At 38.1% G+C, this 26,505-nt stretch overlaps 1 protein-coding gene across 1 annotated transcript in view; it reads left to right on the top strand.

Annotated features, from left to right (window-relative positions):
* THSD7B (thrombospondin type 1 domain containing 7B) overlaps positions 1–26,505 on the top strand; it is a gene marked incomplete at its 5' end in the record, with an annotated part of 754,786 nt that overhangs the window by 480,500 nt on the left and 247,781 nt on the right. Inside the window, 2 exons of the mRNA XM_079782710.1 lie at positions 3,364–3,558; positions 10,891–11,154. Of these exons, the coding sequence (XP_079638836.1) occupies positions 3,364–3,558; positions 10,891–11,154 (459 nt within the window). The remainder of the gene's footprint in view (positions 1–3,363; positions 3,559–10,890; positions 11,155–26,505) is intronic.

Raw genomic sequence — 26,505 nt, 5'->3', positions numbered from 1 at the left:
TTGAAGGTTCAAAGCCATCCTTCATAAAATGTTTATTAAATAAATGATTGCTCTTATACTAGAACATTCCAAAGAAGAAAAATGCTTCATTTAACTTGTTCTAATGTTTGTTTTTAGCTATTTTTAACTACATTTATTGGGGTAACATTGGTTAATAACATTATGTAATTTCCAGGTGTACAAGATTATACTTCAACATATGTGGACTGCTCACCACCCAAAGTCTAGTTTCCTTCTGTTATCATATATTTGAACCCTTACTCACTTCATGTTGCCCTTACCCTCTTTCCCCTCGGATAACCACCATCCTGTATCTGACTTGTTTTTGTCTTGTTACTCTTTTCACACTTAAAAATAAATCAGAATCTTGAATTTGAAGAAATTTGAAAACCTTAATGCTTAGACCAAACTGATGATTGCATGACCTGTAGTGTGTCAGTTGCTCAGGTTACTTGATCATCACTAGTAACATCGAGCAGTGCTCTTCAGATTAGTGTGGGTGTTGTTCAACTTTATGCTCCCATTTTTAATGCATTCTGTGGCACGTAAGGCCTCCAGTGTCTTCATTAGGCTAGTTTACTACATCAGTTTTTACAGGAGTGATGGATCTGATTTGCTCTGTGCAGCTCTGTTAATATAGTGGATGTGTTCAGGGTTTATCTGATATATTGGCTGACTAATGATTTATAGTGTAGTGCCAGAATCAGGTTTCCTCCTCACCTTTATCCTTTGGATTCTGAGAATGACCAAGGAAGAAATGAGGCGTGGAGAGTAAAAGTAAGTCCATATATACTCGGTAGGACAACAAGAGCCTGATTGATTTAAAACAAATTTAAAAAACAAATATAAAGGACAATAATAATTTTAGCATTTATTGAGCTCTTAGTCTGTATGAGATAATGTGTTAAGGATGCTCCCAACTCTTTGTTATAGGTGTCCTTATCATATTCATTTTGAAGATGAGGAAATGAAAGCATAAAAACTTAAATAACGTATCTTAGTTCATATAAATCCCAGATGTTCAGATTTGTAGTTGCATTCATGCCATTTGATAATGATGTCTGTTAATTCCAACGTAATGTTATAGCTATTTTAAAATTTCTTATTCTTTCATTTATCAATGCAAAATACTTCCAGTAGACATAAGTCTAGTGTGTTCTACTTTAAATAGTTTGTAGAACTTGAAATGTTATTTATCATAGCTTTCAAATTTTAGACATTTATTTTCTAGTATTTCTTTTGAATACTATAATTTATCACTGGAAAAGTAGCAATGCTTTTTAAAAGTATTTAATGTTCTTCATGCTATTCAGTACATTTCCATTTTGGAGGAAAATTAACTTTGCCTGATAAAAGTCTCCTAAATTGATTCTAAGTTGTTTAGCTAAACATACAATTCAGATAATGTTTGCTTGTACACTACTTAAGAAAGTATTTTGCTGTGTTCATCATTAATGGCTGTAATAGTCCCAATTTAAAAAAATGCAGGTGATGTTGTCTTGCTGTATGATGAATTCTGTCCCCAAGATGTGGTTAAAAATAAAACTATTCAAAATGAATGAATAGCCTGGCCTGTCACCGGGAAGTAATGTGTATCCATCCATGGTCATCTTAGCTAATTCCTTGGTCTTAAAGCATTAGATAGGTTTGGCTTTTACCAGTTTTTAAAAAATGTTATTCAGATGGACTTGTTCTTTGTTGTGCTCAGAATAAAGAAAATAATTCAGAATATAAGAATGGGCAACTGAAAGGAACCCCTATGTACATTAACCCTGTATTGGAATCGTTTATATAAAGAGTTTTAACCATGTTGATCCTAAGCTGTAGTTTATTCATCCCTTGTAACTTGGCAAATTTTAAAGAGCTGTAATAAAAATGATTCTACTCAATGGTTTCTTTGTGATCATGAACTCAGCAAATAGCCATTGACATACATGTCCAACGGCACCACACCAAATATGGGTGGTCAGTGGGCAGGTTGATCAAAACCACCTGGGGCACTTACAGTCAAAATATTCCTGGGTTTCTCCCCCCAGAGAAGCTGATAGAGCAGTTCTGAAGCCATGCCATGGGACTTCTGTATTCTCAGAGACGTCCATGGTTAGGAATCATTTAGAAGAATAGTTTTCAACTGGGGGCACTGTTTGCCAGTGTGTGGAGTAATGTTTGGTTTTCACAGCTGAGAGGATATGTGTGCTACTGGTATCTAATAGGTAGAGGCCTGAGATACAATGCACAAGAAACACTCCTGTACCAACAAGAAATTACTCAATCTAAAACATGAATAATGCCAAGATTAAGAAACACTGGTCTAGAGAATATAAAGATATATCCTTAGAGTTCCCAGTTAACCAGGGTGAATAAAAGATACACAAACATATCATTCATTCATAATTAAATAAATGTCAGTCCAAAAATCAAACCAAAATATAAGCAAAAGTTCATGAACTGTTTTAGTTATTTTATTATATGACTGGAGGCAGTCTAGTTAAGAAGCAATGTGAAAACTCAGCTGGTGGGCTCAGTGGTTGAGCATTGACATATGAACCAGAAGGTCATGGTTCGATTCCCAGTCAGGGTACGGGCCTGGGTTGTGGGCTCGATTCCCAGTATTAGGCATGCAGGAGGCAGCAATCAATGGTTCTCTCTCATCGATGTTTCTGTCTCTCTATCCCTCTCCCTTCCTCTCTGAAATCAATTAAAAAGTAAATAAAAACTATGTGAAAGAGACTTTGGAGTGTTATCTGCAATTGGTAAGATACTTGTAGTGGGAATTATCTGAATAGGGTATGCCTCTACTTTACTTAAAAAAAAATTAAAAATTTTAACTGTTTCTGAAATTTTAATAATGAGAAAAAAAGTTTACTTTTTGACAGCAGAAATTCTTTTTTAAATACTGTGTGAAGTGAAAACAGGATAACTTCTATAAGTGACATTTAAACAAGAAAATTTACAAGAACACCTAAGAAGAGTTCTGATGATTTTGTGTGTGTGTGTGTGTGTGTGTGTGTGTGTGTGTGTGTGGTTTTGTTTTTTTGTTTGTTTGTTTTGTCTACATATTACTCTCACAGGTTCTCTTACCTAGTTTTGTGACATCCCTCCAGATCAGATGCTTACAGGCAGGACATATATAATAAATTACTGAAAGTTATTTAATAACCAATTTAATCATCAAATACTTCCATGGCAACAATAAACATTTAATTTCCAGAGAGAAATAAAGATAGCTATGTTGAAGACCTTTTGCATTCACAGTGACAACTAAATTTTTAAACCTTGGAGCATTCTACTATTTTTATCAAACAAGCAGCAGCAGACTAATTTACTAAAAACAAAATAATCCACACGTGTATTCTTTTTTAGCTATCTCTTGCATCTCTGATGATAACCAGTCAGCAGAAATGACCGAATGCCTCAAGCAGGCAAATAGCATGCCTCCCCTTGTGCAAGAATGCACGGTCCCATGTCGAGACGACTGCACCTTCACTGCTTGGTCCAAGTTTACGTCCTGCTCCACAAATTGTGAAACAACCCGAAGCAGACGGCGACAGCTCACAGGTAAGATGTGCTTTCCACGTCTCAGCTGCAGCCCAGTGCTTCACTCCTGAACTTTCCAAGGACAGTGTAAGCTCCAGAAAGACAGTAAACGGTGTCAGGTCTCCCTCTCCCACCCCTCCATGCCATTATTATCCTCTGTGCCTCTGCTTAGCACATCCTATGTACTCAATATTTGTGAAACGAATGAACAATGGGGCAATTCTATAGCTATGACACACTCTCTACAGCTTTATAATCTTTGTATGGGATGGGACAAAAGCAGGGTTATAGTTGTGAGTACATGAAACGGAGTTTATTCTTGTTTTATTATTTATTAACTAGAGGCCCAATGCACAAAAATTTGTGCAAGAATGGGCCTTCCTTCCTCTGGCTGCCAACACCGCCTTCACTCCGGCCGGAGCCACCTTTCCACCTTTGCTCTGGCCCGGAACCGCCTTTCCGCCTTCGCTCTGGCCTGGAGCCACCTTTCCGCCTTTGCTCTGGCCCGGAGCCACCTTTCTGCCTTCCCACACTGCCCAGAGGCCCAGTGCGACTGGGGTGGTGTGGAACACCTGCATCCCACCCCCAGCCGCTCGGCACCTGTATATGCAAATTAACCTGCCATCTTTGTTGGGTTAATTTGCATACTCACGCCTGATTGGCTGTTGGGCACTGCAAAGGTACAGTCAATTTGCATCTTTCTCTTTTATTATTGTAGATTATGGTATAATGTTCTATATGAACAACTGTAAGCCTACTTTTGCCCCACCTTGTAGTCATAAATGGCAATATATTTACCAATTTTCCGGGAGTAGTTAATGGCTAAGTTTCTAGTGCCAGGATCTCAGCAAGGTTGGAAACAGTAGGTAATTTATAAAGAACATCAAAGGTATATCTAACCTATATCATAGTCTTTTGCCATTACCTCATGAGCAATTTAGCATTTAAAAATTTTAGTAGTATGAGGTTACATACATAGATTCTGCTTTTGTGGTATGTTATTAATTACTGATTCTGTTTGCATCCATAAAATTTAATGGAAATTAAAGCAATTACTAGTTTAATCAAGGTCCTGCAGCATTTTTTGCTTGCAATGTACAAATACCTGGAGCAGTAGTGCATTTTACTCCTTGTCTAGGTAGACATGCCAGAACTTCTCTTAATTATATGTGTATTTCTATATGTAGAAAGTTTAATTCAGGCAATGGGAAGCCAAAGGAAAAATGCCAAAATAATCATTGGCATAATAAAATCGGTGTTGACCTCGGCACAATGACCATTTGTTCTTGTCGGTAGTTCAAGTGCAGATTCTCTTGTGTACAAGAACCCTTTATTGGAATGCATTGCTTATAAGATTGTTTTAAATGTAACTCACTCTAATAGATTTACTTAATGGGTGAGAGCCTTTAAGAGTATTTCTGCATACAAGTTAGGAGCTCATTCAGAAGTGTAGGTGAAACTTATGATCACATATAGAAACATCAAATAAAATATGCTGTACTTTATGCTTTCTCTTCTATAAAAATGTTTGCATATGTGATTTTAAGCAGTATTGCTTACGTTTCTAAGATAAAACAATATAATAGGGTACATGTGTGTGACAGAAATAGTTTCAAATTCACAGGGCAGTGAAACATGGTTTGCATGTTCATACATCATGATGTAGAAGATGTTATTCTGGTTCACCTATATCTTTGAGGTGAACGAAAATCTCCTATAAAGGGGGAAAATGTTTTCATTAGTGACCAGTTTTTTTCTTGTCTTGAAGTTTGCTAATGATAGTTTATACTTGCAAACTAAGAAAATAAAATATTGAAAATCCTAGGATATTTTTTTCATTTTACGAACAGCATAGGGTTTTTCTGGTGCATTTTCAAAACTTTAATGAATTTAATTTATTTAAAATCTATTTTTATGGAAATATTGAACATTCTTCTGCAAACTCTATCTTAAAAATTACTTGTACTAAAAAGTATTTAGAATTTCTTTTCTAAGTTATTAACTGCCATGCTTTTAGCTAGCTGAATGATCTTTTGTGTGTCTTAACATCTAAGTTACACCAAAATAACTTCTCAACTTACTTAAATAGGAGCTTTGCAAAATCAGTCAAATAAATAATTTAGTATTTTTGTTGGGAAAAAAAAGTAGTGAATTGAAATTTTCAACTTCTGAAGACTTATTTTGATTGTGATATACTGCTTGTATTTTGCTTTCCTCCATGTAATTTGGTAGTAAATTTAATAAGCAATCAAGAGCATTAATGACAAAAAAAAGGCATGAACTTAGACCATAAAACAATGTGCTTCTTTAACACAGCCTCACATGGAGAGGCACGCACACACAAATACTAGCCTCTCCATTGAATAGGGGACCATAGAGAATGCTTATTTTTCTTTTTTTACATTTTAAACAGAAGACTTACATATCTGGGTGTTTGTGCATTGTATCTAAACTAAATCATCACAGGTTTTAGATTGACTGGTAATCAGATCAGTTGTTTTCATAATGCTGGACATAATCCATCATATAGAAGATATGTCCAGGTTTTAATATATATAGTAACTAGATAACCAATACAAACATAGTTATATTTGTTTGTTTGTTTGTTTGTTTTTTGTGGGATTAGTCACAAATTTTCCTCTGACTTAAGGAGAAAAATGTCTTTAGAGTTGTAGTAGGGATTGATTTTTTTTTTTAATTAGTAGTAGCTAATTTGAATCCAAAGGTTAATATTAATATTGACAAGAAGGTAGTCAAAGTAAAGAAATGTTGTTCCTTATTGTGAGACCATTTCTGCTTAACTAACTTGCTCAAGTTGGTCAAACAGTGGTTCCATGTAGTTAAGTAAATCATAAATATAGAGAGAGTGTATATTGACAGAATATTAGTTCTGCCAGGAACTTTAGGTTGCCTTGGTGATTAACAGGTTCTTTCTTCCTCCTCTCTCTCTTTTCATCTCACTTACTCACTTCTTTCCTTCTCTCTCCTTCATTCTCCCTTCTTAAAATGTTCTTGTTTCAATTATTCCATAAACATTTTTTTGTTTACCACTTATGTGTGTGAGGCGTTGAGAATACTACAAGGGAATTAGACATGATCCTAAGTTAGAGCTTACAGTCTAATGGGAGAGATTTTGACCAGTATAGTACCTGCTTAGTGGTACAACACAGTGCAGTATGCTCCAATCACTGTTACAAAGGGTGTTGTATTGGTTTCTTATTGCTGCTGTTACAAATGACCACAAATGTGTTGGCTTAAAGCAATACAAATTTATTATCTTACAGCTCTGTAGGTCTGAAGTCAGACATGGATTCATAGGGTTGAAAACAAGATCTTGGCAGGATTGAATTCCTTTCAAGAGGCACTAAGAGAAAATCTGTTTGCTTTCCTTTTCCAGCATCTGTAGGCTGCTCACATTCCTTGGCCCATGGCTCTCCCTTCCTCCAACTTGAAATCTAGTAATATTGCTTCTCTGCGTCCACTCTTCCATAGTCCTATTTTTCTCTGACTTTCTAGTCAATCAGGAAAGGTCCTCTGATTTTAAGACCATGTGATTAGGTTAGGCCCAACCATATAATCCACACTAATCTCATCTCAAAAATTTGTAGTCTTATTCACATCTACAAAGTTTATTTTGCCATTTAATGGAGCATGTTTACTGGTTCAGGGATTAGGATAGGAACTTCCTTAGAGAGCCATTATTTGCCTACAACTAACTATATGAGAAGAACACCTCTTCTAGACCTGAGATGAAGAGTATATTCCATGTGGCTTTCTGGAGGAAGCAGTCTGTTAGTTTGACCTGAACATGTAGGCAGTAACTAGGCTTTGGAGGGAGAACGGAACTGTTGAGAATGTCTGGAGTAGGTCATGCAAAGGCCAGAAGCCAAATGGATAATTTCTAGGAATTGAAAGGTGCTCAATCTTACTAGCTTGTCACAAGTGTTGACATAAGAAGTGTCCAGACCTGTAGAGAATTTTTATAAGTGTTTGTTTTTGTTTGTTTGTTGGTTGGTTTGTTTTGAGCCAAAACTGATAACATATGCCAGGGAGCAAGATCTGAAAAGCTCCAGAGAAGAATAGTTTTGCAGTTTCTTGTATGCATTTGAAATTAAGGAGAGAACCTAAGGAAGATTATATGAGGGTGGAGAAAAGCAAGGCAAGGATGGATTACAAGATTACGTGCTTTCCTAAGGGTGCTTACACCTTCAAGGGGTTTTTGTTCTGTCGTTTCAAAGATGTCTGAACTAGATTCATAAGAACAATGGGCAGGGTTTGCTTAAAAACCTTTCACTAAAGAAGTTATAGGCCTGGAGCATGACTACCCACCATGACCTGCCCAGTTTGGAACTTATGACTTATTATAGCCTTTTTTTTTTTTTGGGTCCAAACATGCCAGAGGCAGAGTAGTCCAATGCATGCAGGAGGCAGACATTTATGGGCTTAGATCCTATGGTCCTTGGTAACCATGGTGAGGAGGCCAGATTTCATTCCATGAACTGTGATAAGTCACTGGAGAGTTTAAGGTAGATGGATGATGTGATCAGATTTCAATCTTTGTAAACTGGTCCTGACTGCAATGTGGGCAATAGATTGAAGGGGATGAGGCAAAGTGGCAGTACAATTTTGGAAGAAGCTGTTGTCGTGATTTAAGCTGGTGATTTGGAGGTGAGCTAAGTATGGGTGGAATTGGGCATAATGGAAACAATTAGATAATTCAAGAGATATATAGGTATTTGGAATAATAGGTCGTTGCCATTAAATAGATATAGGTATACAACAGAATGATTTAAGCATGACAAATTTTTGACTTGGTCATGTTGATATAATTGGGAAATGAAGAAGGAGAAAGTGATACTAAGAGGATGAGTGTGGGTTTTGCCAGGTTAAATCTGATTGGTCTTTTAGGTGTAGATTTCTACTCTGTGGCTCAGACACTTGAGCAAGAAATATGGGCTGAAGATAATAATGAGGGATTTCTGGGTTCTAGATGGTTATTTAAACATTATACCATATGTTGTTGAAAATTTAGGATCAGAAAAGAAGAGAATCTAGGATAATGCCCCCAGGAAGCCCATCAGTTAAGAGAGATATAGAGGAAGAAAAATTAAAAAAAAACAAAAACAAAAAAACAAGTAAGGTGTTACCAGAGAAATAGTGGAGAGGTGGCATAAGGGTGAGGGACAAAAAGGTAAGGTGTGATAGAACTTGGAAAGGATCTTTTAAGAATGATGGTAAAGTTTCACTTTGAACTGTCATTAAACAACCAAGTCTGAAATATAAGGGACACAAAGATATTCCAGGGCTTTGTTTTATTAGTTTGGCAAGAGTAAGTGGTTTCAACCAATAGGTAGATTACGAATTCAGGGTTAAGTGTGTTGAGAAGACAGTGGAGTTAGAAGAGATGGAGATAATCGACTTGGGTAAGTTAAATTAAATGCTGATGGAAGGAGCTATTCACCACCTATTTGTACATCTCTCAACTAGTACAATTTCAAGCCATGATAGGAACTGTGTTTTTCAAACACATTCTTAGTAAGTACCTCTAATGGGAAAAGTGAATGAATACATCCTCACAGAGGCACAGTGGTGTGTCTGAAGCTTTTGCAAGATCATTTCAGGTCCTGTAAAAACCCTTGTTTATTGTGGCCATAAGCATCATAGAAGGCCCTGGCAGGATTGCTCAGTTGGTTGGAGCATTGTCCCAATATGCCACGATTATAGGTTCAATCCCTGGTAAGGGCACTTATGGGAAGCAGCTGATGAATAGATGGAACAACAAATCAATGTTGCTTGCCTCTCTCCCTCCCTCTCTCTCTCTCTCTCTCTCTCCAAATCAATTAATAATCCTATATAATAAAAGCCTAATATGCAAATCGACCAAACAGCAGAAAGACTGGTGGAATGACCAGTCACTGTGATGCACACTGACCACCAGCAGGCAGATACTCAATGCAAGAGCTGCCTGCAGGCCCCAGGGCGGCCCCCTGATTGCCTTGGCGGTTGCCCCACAGATAGGCCCTGATCACCAGCCAGGCCTGGGGACACTACCCTGGCACAAATTTCATGCACTAGGCCTCTAGTTTAAAAATAATTAAAAAATCAGGAAAGGCCAGAAAGCCACTCATTAGGTGACAAATATAGAATTGTTGTGTATAATGTAAACTGTTTGATAAGGAGAAAGTAGTCTCTCTATTAGCTTGTATCGAGTATTTTGAGGGGGACAAGAAGAGATAAACCAAAGAACTTACATACTTATATGCATAGCCCATAGACATAGCCCATGAAAACCTGGGGGTGGGTGGGTAGGGGCTTGGAGGAGTGGGGGAAGGGGGACAAATGGGAGATATCTATAACACTATCAACAATAAAAATATATTAAAAAATAATCATAAGGACTGGGAATAGATCAATAAAGATACCCACTTTTAATAAACAGCCCTGGCTAGCTAATGACCCACTAATAAGGAAACAAAAAGTGGAATTACTAGATCTAGGGAAATTTTTAGGAATCTAGAGGAAGTGTATTGATGGAAAAGTTAAATCAAGTTACAGGCTGACTTGGAATGCATTAAACATGGTTATCTGGTACTCAGCGCTGTGAAAAATGACTCCACATTGTCATTATTCAAAGTTGAGACTACAACTAAAATGTTCATTAAAGTCATTTGGTAAGGTAAAGTCATATTCAGAATCCTTAAGTAAGAAAGTTCTCTCAAAGTAGAAGCCACAGCTTTTTTTTCAGATTAAATTATTCAATATGATTTTAGCATGTATTTCAATCTATTGATTCTGCCAATGTTTGTAAACTGCCTGGTAATGGGAAACAAAATAAATTCCACTTTGTCTATCACATCTAAGTGACACCCAGACTCACTCCCTGGTATGGGAGGATATTATTTTGCTCCTTGAATAAATAATCTGTTTTTAAAAAGTCGCTTGAAAAAAAGGAAAAGGAGTCAATATTTATACCTTTTGTTAGTTTCCTTGGCAACCAAAACTTTCAAGGAAAATGGTGACAAGGTAATCAATCTGTTTTTAACATATTGTAGGGAAAATAAATACATTGACAAGAATTTTCTAGCTGTTGAGCCACTGTAGCAAATGTTTTCTCGTTTTATCTTGTGCCACTCTCCAACATCAAACAATTTTTTTTTGTCAAGTTAACTTGAATTTCACAATTACTCTGGGACTTGCTTCCATTGTCCTAGGATTTAATTCCATGCACAAAAGAATGAAAATAAGAAAGACTTTATATTATTTAAGACAATATTGTTAAATATAATACTGTGAGTGAATTTTAACAAAACAGCAGATATGAAATTAATACATCAGTGTTTCTTTTTGGCACAGGAAAAAGCAGGAAGAAGGAGAAGTGCCAGGATGCTGACATGTACCCTCTAGTGGAAACAGAACTGTGTCCTTGCGATGTATTTATATCCCAACCATCTGGAAATTGGTCAGATTGCATTCTTCCTGAGAGCAGAAGGGAGCCTCAGCGAGGACTGCGGGTACAAGGAGACAGCAAACAATGTGGACAGGGCGTGCGCTTTCGAGCAATAGCCTGCTCTGATAAAAACGGAAGACCTGTTGACCCCTCCCACTGCAGTAGCTCTGGTAAGGACATGGATGGGGAGTAAGAAATGAGAACATTGACATACAGCCCAGGAGGTTTGTCTAAGGTCTAGAATTAGTAGCTTTGTTCTTTAATAATGGCTTCAGTTCTCCTTTGTCAATAACACAGTGCATCTCATAATGTATGGACATATGAATGCACATATCTCATGATTATCCATGATTATCTTGAATGTGTTTTGGATCCATTACTGGTCTCAGTCTATACTTCACCTTTGGCCACTTGTGTGCTGGTGGTGAGCATCGTTGCTCCAGTTAACCAAGAAAGCAAAAGCCCAATACAAATAAATATATTTTGTGGTGTTTATTGGTGCTTTGGTCCCAAACTTCTAAGGGATTTTACAAAATACCATTTAAAATTAATTGATTAGTAGAGTAGAACTGAAGAACAAAAATAAATTAGGCAATCTGGAAGAGTTTTCTGAGATGGTAATCAGGTAGAAGATGTTTTTTTTTTGTTTTTGTTTTTGTTGCTTTTTTATTATTTGAACTTGAGAAGTTGAAAAATATGGGTGAATGGAGAAAAGAATGAAGATTAAATACAGTTGGGGTAAGAGTTGATAGAAGAGGCTGAGGCATCATTATGATGGAGTTATGAATTTCCTGCTCTATTTGTGTGTGGGAGGGTTACTACTGTTTTTAAGAGACTAAACAAGTTAGGAATTTTATAGAGGGTATGAAAAGAAAGAATTTGTGTTTGAATAGTAGGCGGGGGTGGGGTAGAGGGGAAATGATTGATTCTTTGTCTCTGTTATCAAGGTCTTATGTTTTAAATAAGCTTTTTGAATAATACCAGAAATGGCAAATTCTTTCATACAAGTCAGGTAAATGATTTATTGCCTTTTTTGTAAATGTATTAGCTTGTCTTTAAGATATACCTGTATCAATATATGAATGCAATTTAAAGTTTAATGATTTTTTTAAAAAATTGGTGCTGCCATTTTTCTGTTTCCCAGGTTAGTTTATAGAATTGTTTTCAGTGATTTGACTTTCAGAAACATTAAACACATCACAAGGAAATAGTAGACCCATTTTACAAAAGAAGTTCTAATCTTTTACCAAGTTTGGTTATACCATAATATTGTTGGCTATATTGCTTAAAAGGCCTGGTGCACAAATTTGTGCACGAGTGGGGTCCCTTGGCCTGGCCAGTGATCCGGGCCGAATGGGTCATCTTTCCCAGTCCCGATTGGGGCCATCAGGGCCAGTTGGCCGGCCAGCCCCGCCCATGATCAGGGGGTGGGTCAGCCAGGGGTGGGGCCGGCTGGGGGGAGGGGCCTCAGGCAGTTGGCTGGTCAGCAGGCCATGCCCCCTGGTGGAACTTCCGGTTGGGGGACAATTTGCATATTAGCCTTATATAGGATTATATTTTTAATTTTTGAGGAATTTTCATATTGTTTTCCATAGCAACTGAACCAATTTACGTCCCACCAACAGTGTACAAGGGTTTCTTTTTCTCCACATCTTTGCTAACATTTATCTCTTATTATTGTTACTCATCTGACAAGTGTGAGGTTATATCTCATAGTTTTTATTTGCATTTCCCTGATAATTAATGATGTTTGGCATCTTTTCATATACCTGTTGGTCATTCAGATATTTTCTTTGGAAAAAGTCTATTTAGTTCCTCTGCCTATTGTTTAATTTCTTTGGGGCTTTTGTTGTTGTGAGTTGTATGCATTATTTATATATTTGGATATTAACCCCTTATACAAGGTTAGGTTTGAAAAAATTTTCTCCCATTCTGTAGGCTGCCTTTCATTTTGTTGTTTATTTTGCTATGCAAAAGCTTGGAGATTTGATGTAGTGCCATTTTTTTCTTTTGTTTTGTGCTTTTTAGTGTCATATCCAAAAAAATCATTGCCAAGACCAATGTTAAGGAGCTTATTCCCTCCATTTTCTCCTAGGAGTTTTATGGAATTAAGAGTTGGGTTTAAGTCTCTGATACATTTTGAGTTAATTTTGTGAGTTGTGTAAGACAGCAGTCCAGTTTCATTTTTCTGCATGTGTATATCCAGATTTCCCAACACATTGATTGAAAAGACTGCCACTTCCCCATCAGGTATTCCTGGCTCCCTTGTCCAATACTAGTTAACTGAACATATGGGGATTCAATTCTCAGTTCTTTAATCTGTTCCATTGGTCTATGTGTCTATTTTTATGCTAATACTATAGTTTTTTTTCTCCTCATTTTTTTATTAAGGTATTATATGTGCACATATCTTACCATTGCTCCCCCTGCTACTCCCATACATGCCCTCACCCCCCAGAGTTTTGCGTCCATTGGTTATGCTTATATGCATGCATACAAGTCCTTCGGTTGATCTCTTATCTTCCCCACCTCTCCCTAACCTTCCTGCTGCAATTTGACATTCTGTTTAATGCTTTACTGTCTCTGTATCTATCTTTTTGTTCAACAGTTTATAATGTTCTTTATTATCCATAAATGAGTGAGATCATGTGGTATTTTTCTTTCATTGACTGGCTTATTTCACTTAGCATAATGTTCTCCAATTCCATCCAGGTTGCTGCAAATGGTAAGAATTCCTTCTTTTTATGGCAGCATAGTATTCCACTGTATAGATGTACCATAGTTTTCTGATCCAGTCATCTGCTGATGGCCACCTAGGCTGTTTCCAGATCTTAGCTATTGTAAATTGTGCTGCTATGAACATAGGGGTGCATATATCTTTTCTTATTGGTATTTCCAGTTTCTTAGGATATATTCCTAGAAGTGGGATTACTGGGTCAAATGGGAGTTCCATTTTTAGTTTTTTTGAGGAAACTCCATACTGTTCTCCACAGTGGCTGCACCAGTCTACATTCCCACCAGCAGTGCATGAGGGTTCCTTTTTCTCCGCATCCTCGCCAACACTTGTCGTTTGTTGATTTGTTGATGATAGCCATTCTGACAGGTGTGAGATGGTACCGCATTGTTGTTTTGATTTGCATCTCTCGGATAATTAGTGACATTGAGCATGTTTTCATGTGTCTCTTGGCCTTCCTTCTGTCTTCTTTTGAAAAGATTCTATTTAGGTCCGTTGCCTATTTTTTTATTGGATCATGTATCTTCCTTTTATTAAGTTGTATAAGCTGCCTGTAGATGTTGGAGATTAAACCTTTACCAGTGATGCCATTTGCAAATATGTTCTCCCATACAGTGGGCTTTATTGTTGTTTTGTTGATAGTTTCTTTTGCTGTAAAAAAGCTTTTTATTTTGATGTAGTCCCATTTGTTTATTTGCTCTTTAGCTTCCATTGCCCTAGGGGCAGTATCAGTGAAGAAGTTCTTTTGGCATATGTCTGAGATTTTGCTGCCTGTAGATTCCTCTAGTATTTTTATGGTTTCCCATCTTATGTTTAAGTGCTGTATCCATTTTGAGTTTATTTTTGTGTATGGTGTAAGTTGGTGATCTAGTTTTATTTTTTTGCATGTATCTGTCCAATTTTCTCAACACCATTTATTGAAGAAACTGTCTTGATTCCATTGTATGTTCATGCCTCCTTTGTCAAATATTAATTGAGCATAGTGGTTTGGGTCGATATCTGGATTCTCTATTCTATTCCATTGATCTATATGTCTGTTCTTGTGCCAGTACCAGGCTGTTTTGAGAACAATGGTTTTGTAATACAGCTTGAAATCTGGTATTGAGATCCCTCCTACTTTATTCTTCTTTCTCAGGATTGCTGTGGCTATTCGGGGTCTTTTTTTATTCCAGATGAATTTTTGGAGAGTTCTTTCTAGGCCTCTGAAATATGCCATTGGTATTTTAATGGGGAGTGCATTGAATCTGTAGATTGCTTTGGGGAGTATGGACATTTTAATGATGTTGATTCTACCAATCCATGAACATGGTATGTTCTTCCATCTGGTTACGTCTTCCTCTATCTCTTTTTTCAGTGTCCTGTAGTTTTCCGTGTATAGGTCTTTTACCTCCTTAGTTAAGTTTATTCCTAGGTATCTTAATTTTTTTGATGCGATGGTAAATGGGATTGCCTTTTTAGTCTCTCTGTCTGTAAGTTCACTATTGGTGTATAGAAAGGCCATAGATTTCTTGGTGTTAATTTTGTATCCCGCTACGTTGCCGAATTCATTTATTAAGTCTATTAGTTTTTTGATGGAGTCTTTCTGATTTTTTATGTACAATATCATGTCGTCTGCAAATAAAGACAGCTTTACTTGTTATTTTCCAATTTGGATGCCTTTTATTTCTTCTTCTTGTCTAATTGCAATGGCTAATACTTCCAGTACTATGTCAAACAGGAGTGGTGAGAGTGGGCATCCCTGTCTTGTTCTGTTCTTAGGGGAAATGTTTTTAGTTTTTGTCCATTGAGTATGGTGTTTGCTGTGGGTTTGTTATATATGGCTTTTATTATGTTGAGGTATGATCCTTCTATTCCTGCCTTGTTGAGAGTTTTTATCAAGAAAGGGTGTGGATTTTGTCAAATGCTTTTTCTGCATCAATTGATGACTGTGATTTCTATCTCTCAGTTTGTTTATGTGATGTATCACGTTTATTGATTTGCGGATATTGTACCATCCTTGCATTCCTGGGATAAATCCTACTTGGTCATGGTGTATGATCTTTCTAATGTACTGCTGGATCCGATTTGCTAGAATTTTGTTGAGGATTTTGGCATCTATGTTCACGAGGGATATTGGCCTGTTATTTTCTTTCATTGTGTTGTCTTTATCTGGTTTTGGTATTAGGGTGATGCTAGCTTCATAGAAGGAGTTTGGAAGTGTTCCTTCCTCTTGAATTTTTTGGAATAGTCTGAGGAGGATAGGTTTTAATTCTTCCTTGAATGTTTGGTAAAACTCTCCTGTGAAGCCATCAGGCCCCGGCCTTTTGTTTGCCGGAAGCTTTTTGATGACTGCTTCAATTTCTCACATAGTTACTGGCCTATTGAGTTGTTTAGATTCTTCCTGATTGATTTTTGGAAGGTTATATTTTTCTAGGAATATGTCCATTTCCTCCAGGTTGTCCAGTTTGTTGGAATAGAGTTGTTCGTAGTATTTTGTAACAATCCTTTGTATTTCGTCGGGGTCTGTTGTTATTTCACCTGTTTCATTTCTGATTTTGTTTATTTGGGTCCTCTCTCTTTGCTTCTTGGTGAGCCTGGCTAGAGGTTCATCAATCTTGTTTATCCTTTCCAGCTCTTGGTTTTGTTGATCTTTTGTATTGTTTTTTTGGTCTCTATGTCGTTTATCTCTGCTCTGATCTTTATTATTTTCTTCCTTCTGCTTACACTGGGCTTTTCTTGTTGCTCTCTTTCTAACTCTTTGAGTTGTAGGGTTAGGTAATTTATTACCATTGTTTCTTGTTTTTTGCAGTAGGCTTGTAGAGCTATGAACTTCCCTCTTAAGACTGCTTTCACTGTGTCCCATAGATTTTGGATTATTGTGTTTTCATTGTCATTTGTTGCCTTGATGTTTTTTATTTTTTCCTTTATCTCTCTGGTGACCCAGTCATTGTTTAATAGAATGCTGTTTAGTCTCCAAGTGCTTGATTTCTTTGGATTGTATTTACTGTAGTTGATTTCCAGTTTTATGCCACTGTGATCTGAGAAGATGCTTGATATGATTTCTATCTTCTTGAATTTGAAGAGACTTTGCCTGTGACCCAGCATATGGTTTATCTTTGAAAATGACCCATGTGCACTTGAGAAGAATGTATATTCTGTGGCTTTGGGGTGAAATGTGCTGAAGATGTCAATTAATTCCATCTGGTCTAGTGAGTCATTTAGGATTGATGTTTCTTTGCTGATTTTTTGTTTAGAGGATTTGTCCAGTGGTGATAGTGGGGTATTAAAGTCTCCTACTATGATTGTATTGCTATTAATCTCTCCCTTGATATCCTCCAGGAGTTTTTTTATGTATTTGGGTGCTTCTATATTGGATGTGTATGTTTACCAGAATTATTTCTTCTTGTTGGATTGCTCCCTTTAGTATTATGAAGTGGCCTTCCTTATCTCTTGTTATGGCATTTACTTTGAGGTCTATTTTGTCAGATATAAGTATTGCTACCCCAGCTTTTTTTTCATTTCCATTTGCCTGAAAGATATTTTTCCATCCCTTCACTTTCAATCTGTGTGAGTCTCTTGTTCTGAGGTGGGTCTCTTGTAGACAGCATATATATGGGTCATTTTTTTTTATCCATTCAGCCACTTGATGTATTTTGATTGGAGCATTTAGTCCGTTTACATTTAAAGTTATTACTGAAAGGTATTTGTTTGTAGTCATATCTATTTTTGTGTCTGTGTTCCTTCTTACCTGTTTATTTCTTCTTTTTACAGTATTCCCTTTAGCATTTCTTGCATTGCTGGTTTGGTGGTGATAAACTCCCTTAGCCTTTTTTTGTCTTCAAAGCACCTGATTTCTCCTTCGATTTTGATTGATAGCCTTACTGGATAGAGTATTCTTGGATTCAGTCCTTTGCTTTGCAACACTTTGTATACCTCCTTCCATTCCCTTCTAGCTTGATGTGTTTCTGTTGAGTAATCATTTGACAATCTGATGGGTGTTCCTTTGTAGGTAACTCTCTGTCTCTCTCTTGCCGCCTTTAAGATTCTCTCTTTGTCATTTATATTTGCCATTGAAATTATGACGTGTCTTGGTGTGAGTCTTTTGGGGTTGATCCTGCTTGGGCCTCTTTGTACGTGTGTAACTTTTTTCTTCCCCATATCCGGGAAGTTTTCTGTCATTATTTCTTCAAATAGATTTTCTAATCCTTCCTGCTCTTCTTGTCTTTCTGGCAGCCCTATTATACGTATGTTACTTCATTTCATGTTGTCCCAAAGCTCCCTTAGGCTTTCCTCCTGCTTTTTAATTTTTTTCTCCAATTGCTGTTCAGATTGAGCTTGTTTCTGTACCTGATCTTCTAACTCACTAATTCAGTCCTCTGCTTCTTCTAGTCTACTGTTAAAACTTTCCATGTTGTTTTTTATTATAGCTATATCACTTTTCATTTCTTCCTGATTCTTACATAAGTTGTTGATTTTCTCATCCATCCAATGTATAAATTCCATGACCATTACTCTGAACTCTTTTTCGGTCATGTTGCATGCTTCAGTTTCACTAATTTCCTTTCTTGGCGACTCCTCATTTTCTTTCCTCTGTGAATTGTTTCGTCTCCCCATTCTATCACCAGAAAGCTCAAGCTTTAATTTGTGTGGACCTGGGTCGTGTGCTGTGGGAACTTCGCACCACCCGAGTTTCACTGAAGTGCTCTGACACTAGGACGTGTGGCTGCCTTTGGTTGGTGGGAACCAGGCTTGCCCAAGGTCAGTGTCCCCAGTGTTCCGTGTGGTCTCATGTGCACACTTAGAATCAGGGGCCCAGTCTGCACCACACTGTTGATATGTGCCGAAAATGAGTTTTTTAGCACGTGCCAGGAGTCAGAGTTTCCCTGTATCTGCACCAAGAATCGAGTGTCAGAGTCTTTGTTGCCTTGTGCAGCTTCTCATTGAGAATAAGGTCCCTGTGTGTGCATGCACCAACAATTGGAGTCACTGGCTCTTAGTGTGAATGCACTGTGAGTCAGGGATCCCAGGAGGCTGTGTCCAGCATGCCAAATTCCCTGAAGGGGAGCTGCGTCCTGTGTGTGCTCTCTCTACTGAGTCAAACTGGCTAGGGCTTCGCGCACTCTCAAATTCCTGAAGGGGAGCTGCGTCCCGCGCACCAAATTCCCCTAAGGGGAGCCCTCCATGTGCGCTCTCGGATTCCCTGAAGGGTAGCTGTGTCCTGCGCGCTAAATTCCCTGAACGGGAGCACATCTGTGTGTGTGCGCTCTGCAGCTTGGGCGAGGGGCAGATCTATCCGTTACTATGGCGTTATCCGCGAGCCTGCGGGGAGGGGGATAGGCTCTTTGACTCATGGAAATCTGCTGCCGGGAAGTATGGATTCTTGTTGTCTGTTGGTCTGAAGCTGTGATAGCAGTTCTCTGTCCCCAGTGGCTGCAGGGTCCTGGTTTGTGTCTGAAGCCAGGATCCTAGTCCCAAGCAGCTCTGTTTCTCAAGATGGCGTGGTCTCCGTGTCTGCACCAGCCGTTGAGCAGTGTCCTCTTTGTGCGTGGGGCTCTGCCATTTAAGACTGCACGGTTTGGCAGCCCCTTGGAAGACCTGCATAATTTAACTGTCCCTAGCTCATACACACACACACCACACACGTCTATGCTCTCCTCTATGGGTTCCTCACTCTCTCACACTCTCTCCCTCCCTACCTTCCTGCTGGTCACCATTTTTTTCTCCTCTATACTGTTTTAATTACTATAGCTTTGTTGTATAGTTTGAAACCAGGAAGTGTGAGACCTTCTGCTTTGTTCTTTCTCAGGATTGCTTTAGCTTTCCAGGTGCACAGATTTGTGCACCAGTGGGGTCTCTCGGCCTGGCCGGTGCCTTCTTGCAATCTGGAACCCCTGAGGGGATGTCATCCTGCCAGTTTCAGCTCAGTCCCCGCAGGCCAGGCCGAGGGACCCCACTGGTACATGAATCCATGCACTGGGCCTCTAGTATGCATATAAGATCTTTGGTTAATCTCTTCCCACTCTCCCCCTTTCCCCCTTCCCTCTGAGATTCATCAGTCTGTTCCATGTTTCCATGCCTGTGTGTTGAGCGTTTGTCCCCTGGTGGTCAGTGCATGTCATAAGTAGTGGTGGAATGGTTGCTTAGGCTTTTATATATATATATAGATAAGAGTAATATACAGATTGACCATCAACCCAACACACAATATGGCTGCCCCCATGTGGTCAAAGATCCTGTCCCTATGTGGACACAAGATGGCCACCACAAGATGGCCAGCAGGGGAGGGCAGTTGGGAGGCACCAGGCCTGCAAGGGAGGGCAGTTGGAGGCAATCAACCCTGCAGGGGATGGCAGTTAGGGGTGACCAGGCCGGCAGAGGAGGGAAGTTGGGGGCAAACAGGCTGGCAGGGGAGCAGTTAGACATCAATCAGGCTGGCATGGGAGTGGTTAGGGGGTGATCAGGCTGGCAGGCAGAAGTGATTTAGGGGCAATCAGGAAGGCAGGCAGGCGAGCAGTTGGGAGCCAGCAGTCCTGGATTGTGAGAGGGATGTCCGACTGCCCGTTTAGGCCTGATCCCACTGTGGATCGGGCCTAAACGGGCAGTCGGACATCTCTCGAGGAGTCCCAGATTGGAGAGGATGTAGGCTGGGCTGAGGGACACCGCCTCCCTCCGTGCACGAATTTCGTGCACCAGGCCTCTAGTTTAATAATAAGAAGGAATTTCTAGTCTTGTCTAGCTCTTAAGCTGCTATGAATAGAAATGTTTATTTTTTATTTTTCTAAATTTATCTTTATTGTTGAAAATATTACATATGTCCCCCTTCTTTTCCCATTGACCCCCTGCACCCCACCCCATACCCCCAGGACTTTACCACACTATTGTCTGTGTACATGGGTTATGTATATTTATATATATATAAGCCTAAGTGACCGGCCAACTGGCCAATAGGCCAGTCAGTAGCTATGATGTAAGCCATTGCTAACTGATCGCCAGGGCGCAGATGCTCAGCACAGGAGCTGCTGAGCTGTGGTCACTTGGCAGCAGTGGTTCTTGGGTGACACACCCGGAACCAGAGAGGAGGGAGCCCAATTCTGGGGTGCATCACCCAAGAACCACCCTCTCGCAATTCAGGACCACTTGGGAGGATGTCAGAGAGCTGGTTTCGGGCCGATCCCCGCAGGCCAGGCTGAGGGACCTCACCAGTACACGAATCCATGCACCGGGCCTCTAGTATGCATATAAATTCTTTGGTTAATCTCTTCCCGCCCTCCCATCTACCTCTACGTTCCCTAAACCTCACTGAAATGACATAAATTTGAGATGTGAAGAGTATGAGGAGAAGGCAGGCAATCATGTGAAAAGTATATTCAAGGTAATTTTAGTTAGTAGGCAAGCATGTCAAGAGGATGTAGATCAGGAAAGCCATTCTGGTCAAAATAACAAAGGAAGTCCTGTGGTTTGAATGTAGGATGTGAGGCGAGAGTCTTGTGATGTGAGGTTGAAGAAGTTGGCAGAATCTGATAGGACAAAGCAAAGGAGTCTGGATTTAATTTAAGTGCAATCATTAGATGGGATATGTGTGTTTAAATAGCTCTTTGAGTAGAATAGCTCTGTATCATGAAGTAAACTCTGCAGAATATGGGATTCTATTTTGCAGTTGACATACAGTTTGGGATTTGAAGAAATTGCATTGCTACAAGTGGAAGTAATGATTTTGAAATAATGGAAAATGCAGAAAAACAATTTTCCAAGTGACCCAGTGATAACGGTGTGAATAAATTTTAATTTATCAAATTACAAAAAAATGCAATCTGTTTTATATCTGATTCCAGATAAAATATTACTTCTTTTGATAGGCAATTAATTATCTCCATTAATATTCCAAAAAATAACAGCATTTGCAGCTTAATTCTATTGTAGCAATTTTATTAGTTTGTTATCATATACTAGAGGTCTGATGCATGAAATTCCTGCAAGAATAGGCCTTCCTTCCCCCAGCTGCCGGCACCAGCTTCCCTCTGGCATCCAAGACCCAGGCTTCCCTCCAGCCAGCAGACACCCGGGAACTGGGCTTCCCTCACAGTCCCGACTTTGTATGGAAGGTTGTCTGAAAGTACGTCTGGAAGGATATCTGGTCTAATGAGCATATTATGCTTTTATTATTATAGATAAGGAGATATAGATAGAAGACAAAGCTAAATAACATAAATAATCTCTGTGACAAACTATAATTTCATTTATTTGCAGTCACTCAAAAGTATGTGAATTTAATCTTAATACATTTAGAAACTTTATGTTTTCTGTGCATGTGTTAAATTTTAAATTACTGAGTGGTTTCCGTTAACCTATTGTGAGCTGTCCTCATAAGTCCATCACACAGAAGGGACTGAATAATTATATTCCACCCTCTTTTGTAGAAAAAAAAAATAGCCATTTCAATTTTTTTTTTGCCAAATGACCTGTTTTCTAAATCATCTACACCTTTCCGTTTCTTGAGACATTGCAAATGTTTTCACATCACTGTTTGAGGAGGAATTAATAATGCCTACTCTGGGGCAAGGAAATTTAATTTTGACAAGGTGAAAAATGTTTGTTTTTCATGTTGAGATTTTGCTTCTTTTTCTTTTTTTTTTTTGTTTTAATGTGCATGTTGCTGTAACAATTGCCATGATATTACTGCTTTAGAGATTTTTCTCTCTAGCCATGTCTTCCATCTCAGCGGGTCTTTTTAGTTCATACTTCTCTTGCCTTTTCCTGATATTCAAGGCAGTGGTTGTCCATCAAGATCCTCACTCAGTCCTTCCTCCTGCCATCCTCTCCTCCTATTTCAGTGAGAAGAATCTGCCCAAATGGCAAATCTGATTATTGCTTACATAAGGTTTAAACTCTCAGTGTCAACTTATTGTCCAGACCCCTAGCATGGACTTGTAACCCTTCATGACTTTACCCTTTCAACCCCTCAAGGCCTCATCCTTCTTCCTTTCCATGCTGAACTCCAGCTATCTTTGAATTTTGCATCTCAGTATATACCACTCTCTCTCATGGGGCTTTGCCTTCTGTACCTGTACACTCTACTTCTGCTATAACTTTAATTTTTTCTCCTTGAAACCTAACTCTGTAGTTGGTGCCTAGTAACCTTTCTGGACTTACATTAGAAATATTACCTGCTCTGGGAAATTACAGGCAGTCTTGCCAGCCAGCCCTTGCCCATCCCTTAGAGCCCATTAGGGATAATAATAGTTAATAATAGTTTCTTCAATAAATTGGATTGGAACAACTGAAGATCCACACACAAATGAACCTTGACTCCTTGATTACACAATATACAAAAATTAACACGAAATGGATGATAAACCTAAATGTAATAGCTAAAACTATAAGACTCTTAAAAGAAAAAAGCTGTAAATGTTTGTGACTTTGGCTAGGTAAAGTCATTTTATATACAACTAGAAGCCTGATGCACAAAGATTCATGCAAGAACGGGCCTTCCTTTCCCTGAACATATCTGGTCTATGTCCCTTATCAAGATACAGGTACAGTCCTGTTGCTTCTCATATTTTACCTGCCGACTTTATTGCTAGCCTATCCAGCCACAGAGGGGGGTGTGCTCCCCATGGAGGGGCTGTGCCTACCTCATCATTCTATCCTTACAAACACCTAGAAAAGTGTCGGTTCATCATTATACTCAATACTTTATAATAAAATACAGAGTATAAATCCATGCTTCTGAATAAAGAATTGTAATATACAAATGCATATGACTGCTGTAACAAAACCACATACTTATTGGATTAAAACACTTTTGTTTTTCCTATCACTGTTCTAGAGGTCAGAAATCAAAGTCAGTTTCACTGGATCAAAATCAAGGTATAGTCAGGGCCATGCTACCTTTAAAGTCGTTAGGGGGGAATCTTTTTTTTGGGTGTGGGGGGGGGGCGTTTCCAGGTTCTAGAGCAACAAGCCTTGGCTCATGGCCTCTTCCTGTGGTATAGCATCTTGCTTCAGTGTTTCATGTCTTTCTCTGTTTGTATCAGTTCTATCAAATCTTCCTCTGCCTTCTGCTTATAAAGACACTTAGAGTTACCCAGCCTGTGCTGATACTTCAGGAAGATCTTCCCATCTTAATATTCTTAAATTAATTCCAACTGCAAAGCCTCTTTTGAAATACGTGGTAACATTCACAGGTTGTAGAGATTAGAACCTGGATATCTTTGGGTGCTATTGTTCAGCCTACCACAATATGTTAATTTTGTTAATGTTTTTTAGCTAAACTTCAAAGATATGAAAATGAAAAAGAATGGAAAACTTCTCCCAAGTGTTAGAAGCATTCACATAGTGTTATTTTATTTCTTTTTATGTGTGCCTACACAGAGGGTATTTATGTGAATGATGGATATCATAATTCCAAAAACTATTAGACAAATGTTATTGGCTAAAATGTAATGAAGGAAGCAAAAACTGTTTTTAGTTATTTCCTTGAACAATGATATGTGAAACCATTATTATTTGTTTTTGCAGGGTATGTGGTATCCCCTTGTCTCAGATCATATATTAGCTTTATCTTGTTTATTTCTTATATTCTATTTTCTAATTTTGACCTATTGAATGGTCCCTAGAGACAAAGGCTTACTAATAAGATCTCATTTGAAGAGAGGCTTCTGCTATTGACAGTGTTTAAGGCACTCAGACTAAGAACTCGCCTAATGAAGGAATACATTGGGAATATTGGTTCATTTGTTTGTATTCATATATTCTTTTAACAAACATCTATGTAGTCAGCCTCATTCCTATATAACAATATAGAAAGGTAAATAAATACTACTCATTGGAAATATTCAGTCTAATATAGTGCTATTTTAAGTACTTCCAAATTTGGGATTATCTTCCCTCTCTGAGTCAGACCATACTTTAGTTTTTTTGTAATTACAATGAGACAAAAAATTCAGGACCTCAAACAGTCAAACAGTTTCACATACCACCTATCTTTCTTATCCAGAATAATGTCCAGATATAGTGTCAGGGTTTCTCTGTTAGTGATTGGAGGTAGACAATGACAAGGCATTTCTATGGCCTTATAACCTTGTATCTATTATTAGATTGAAGTACCTTCCTGAAAAAGGCAGTGTGTGTTGTAAACCTTCTCAGGGGAGACATTAAGGACCCATGATTAAATTCACATACAGCTTTTCTTTTAACCTAATTGAAATAAATAACATCATGTCTTATCTTAAATTAGAAAGTAAACAGAACTTCTAAACAAAGGCTTTTAAATTAAGGAATTGATTGTCTTTTTCTCTTTTTTTTTTTTTTAAATACAAACAAGTAGATATTTTATAATGAAATGCAAAATAACTCTTTGTGTGCATTGCTTTAAAAACGTAGTTCAATTCCCTAAGATCAGGAATAAAACAAGAATGTCTACTGTTTATTTCTATACAGCACTCTAATACAAGTTCTACACAAGGCAATTAGAGAAGAAATAAAAAGTATCTAGATTAAAAAGGAAGAAGTAAAGCTATATCTATTAGCAGATAGCATGATCGTGTAAATAGGAAATTTTAAAGAATTTCTGTATGAAACTACTAGAGCTAATAAAGAAATTTATCAGTTTTGCAAGATATAGTATCAGTATACTATCAATTATATTTTAAAGCTGGAAAAAAAGAAAAGATCAATATAACAAGTGAGTGAACAATCTGAAAATAAAGTTAAAACAATTTCATTGATAATAACAAAAAAGAGAACAAAATACTTAAGAAGCAAAACAATATATGCTCTAAAAAATTTAAAACACTTGAAAAAATTAAAGAAGACCAAAGTGAATGGAAAGATGTACTATGTTTATGGACCAGAAGACTTAATAATGTTAAAATGTCAACACTCTTCAAATCTATAGATTCAACCCAATCCCTATTAAAAAATCTCAGCTGACTTTTTTAATAGAAATTGACAGAGTAATCCTAAAATTCACATGGACATGCAAGGCACCAAGGATAATTAAATAATCTTGAAAGTAATGAAAAAACTTGGAGGGCTCACTCTTTCCAATTTTAAAACTTACTACACAAAGCTACAGTTATCAAGACACTGGAGTCCTGACATATGGATAGATGTATAGATAAATGAAACAGACTTAGAAATCCAGTTATGCTCAACTGATTTTACAGAAGTGTGCCAAGACTCTTCAATGGGGAAATAATAGTTTCTTCAATAAATTGGATTGGAACAACTGAAGATCCACACACAAATGAACCTTGACTCCTTGATTACACAATATACAAAAATTAACACGAAATGGATGATAAACCTAAATGTAATAGCTCAAACTATAAGACTCTTAAAAGAAAAAAGCTGTAAATGTTTGTGACTTTGGCTAGGTAAAGTCATTTTATATACAACTAGAAGCCTGATGCACAAAGATTCATGCAAGAATGGGCCTTCCTTTCCCTGCCTGCCAGCACCGCCTTTCCACTCTGGCCCTGGAGCCGCCTCTTTCCGCTCCTGCCCCACCTTCCCACACTGCCCAGAGGCCCTGAGCAGCTGAGGTGGTGCGGAACACCTGCATCCCGCCCTGCCCCCGGCCTTTCGGTGCCTGCATATGCAAATTACCCCACCATCTTTGGGTTAATTTGCATACTCACTCCTGATTGGCTGGTGGGTGTCGTGAAGGTATGGTCTATTTGTATCTTTCTCCTTTATTAGTGTAGATACTAAAAGTACACTTCATCAAAATTTTAACACATTTCAAAGGGCATTATCAAGAATGTACAGAGACAACTTACAAAAGGGAAAATAGTTTTAGGTGATA

The sequence above is a fragment of the Cnephaeus nilssonii genome (assembly GCF_951640355.1).
Source record: "Cnephaeus nilssonii genome assembly, chromosome: 10".
Taxonomy (NCBI): Eukaryota; Metazoa; Chordata; class Mammalia; order Chiroptera; family Vespertilionidae; genus Cnephaeus; species Cnephaeus nilssonii.
The sequence above is the reverse complement of the archived record's forward strand: the minus strand, read 5'-3'. Positions and strand labels throughout refer to the sequence as shown.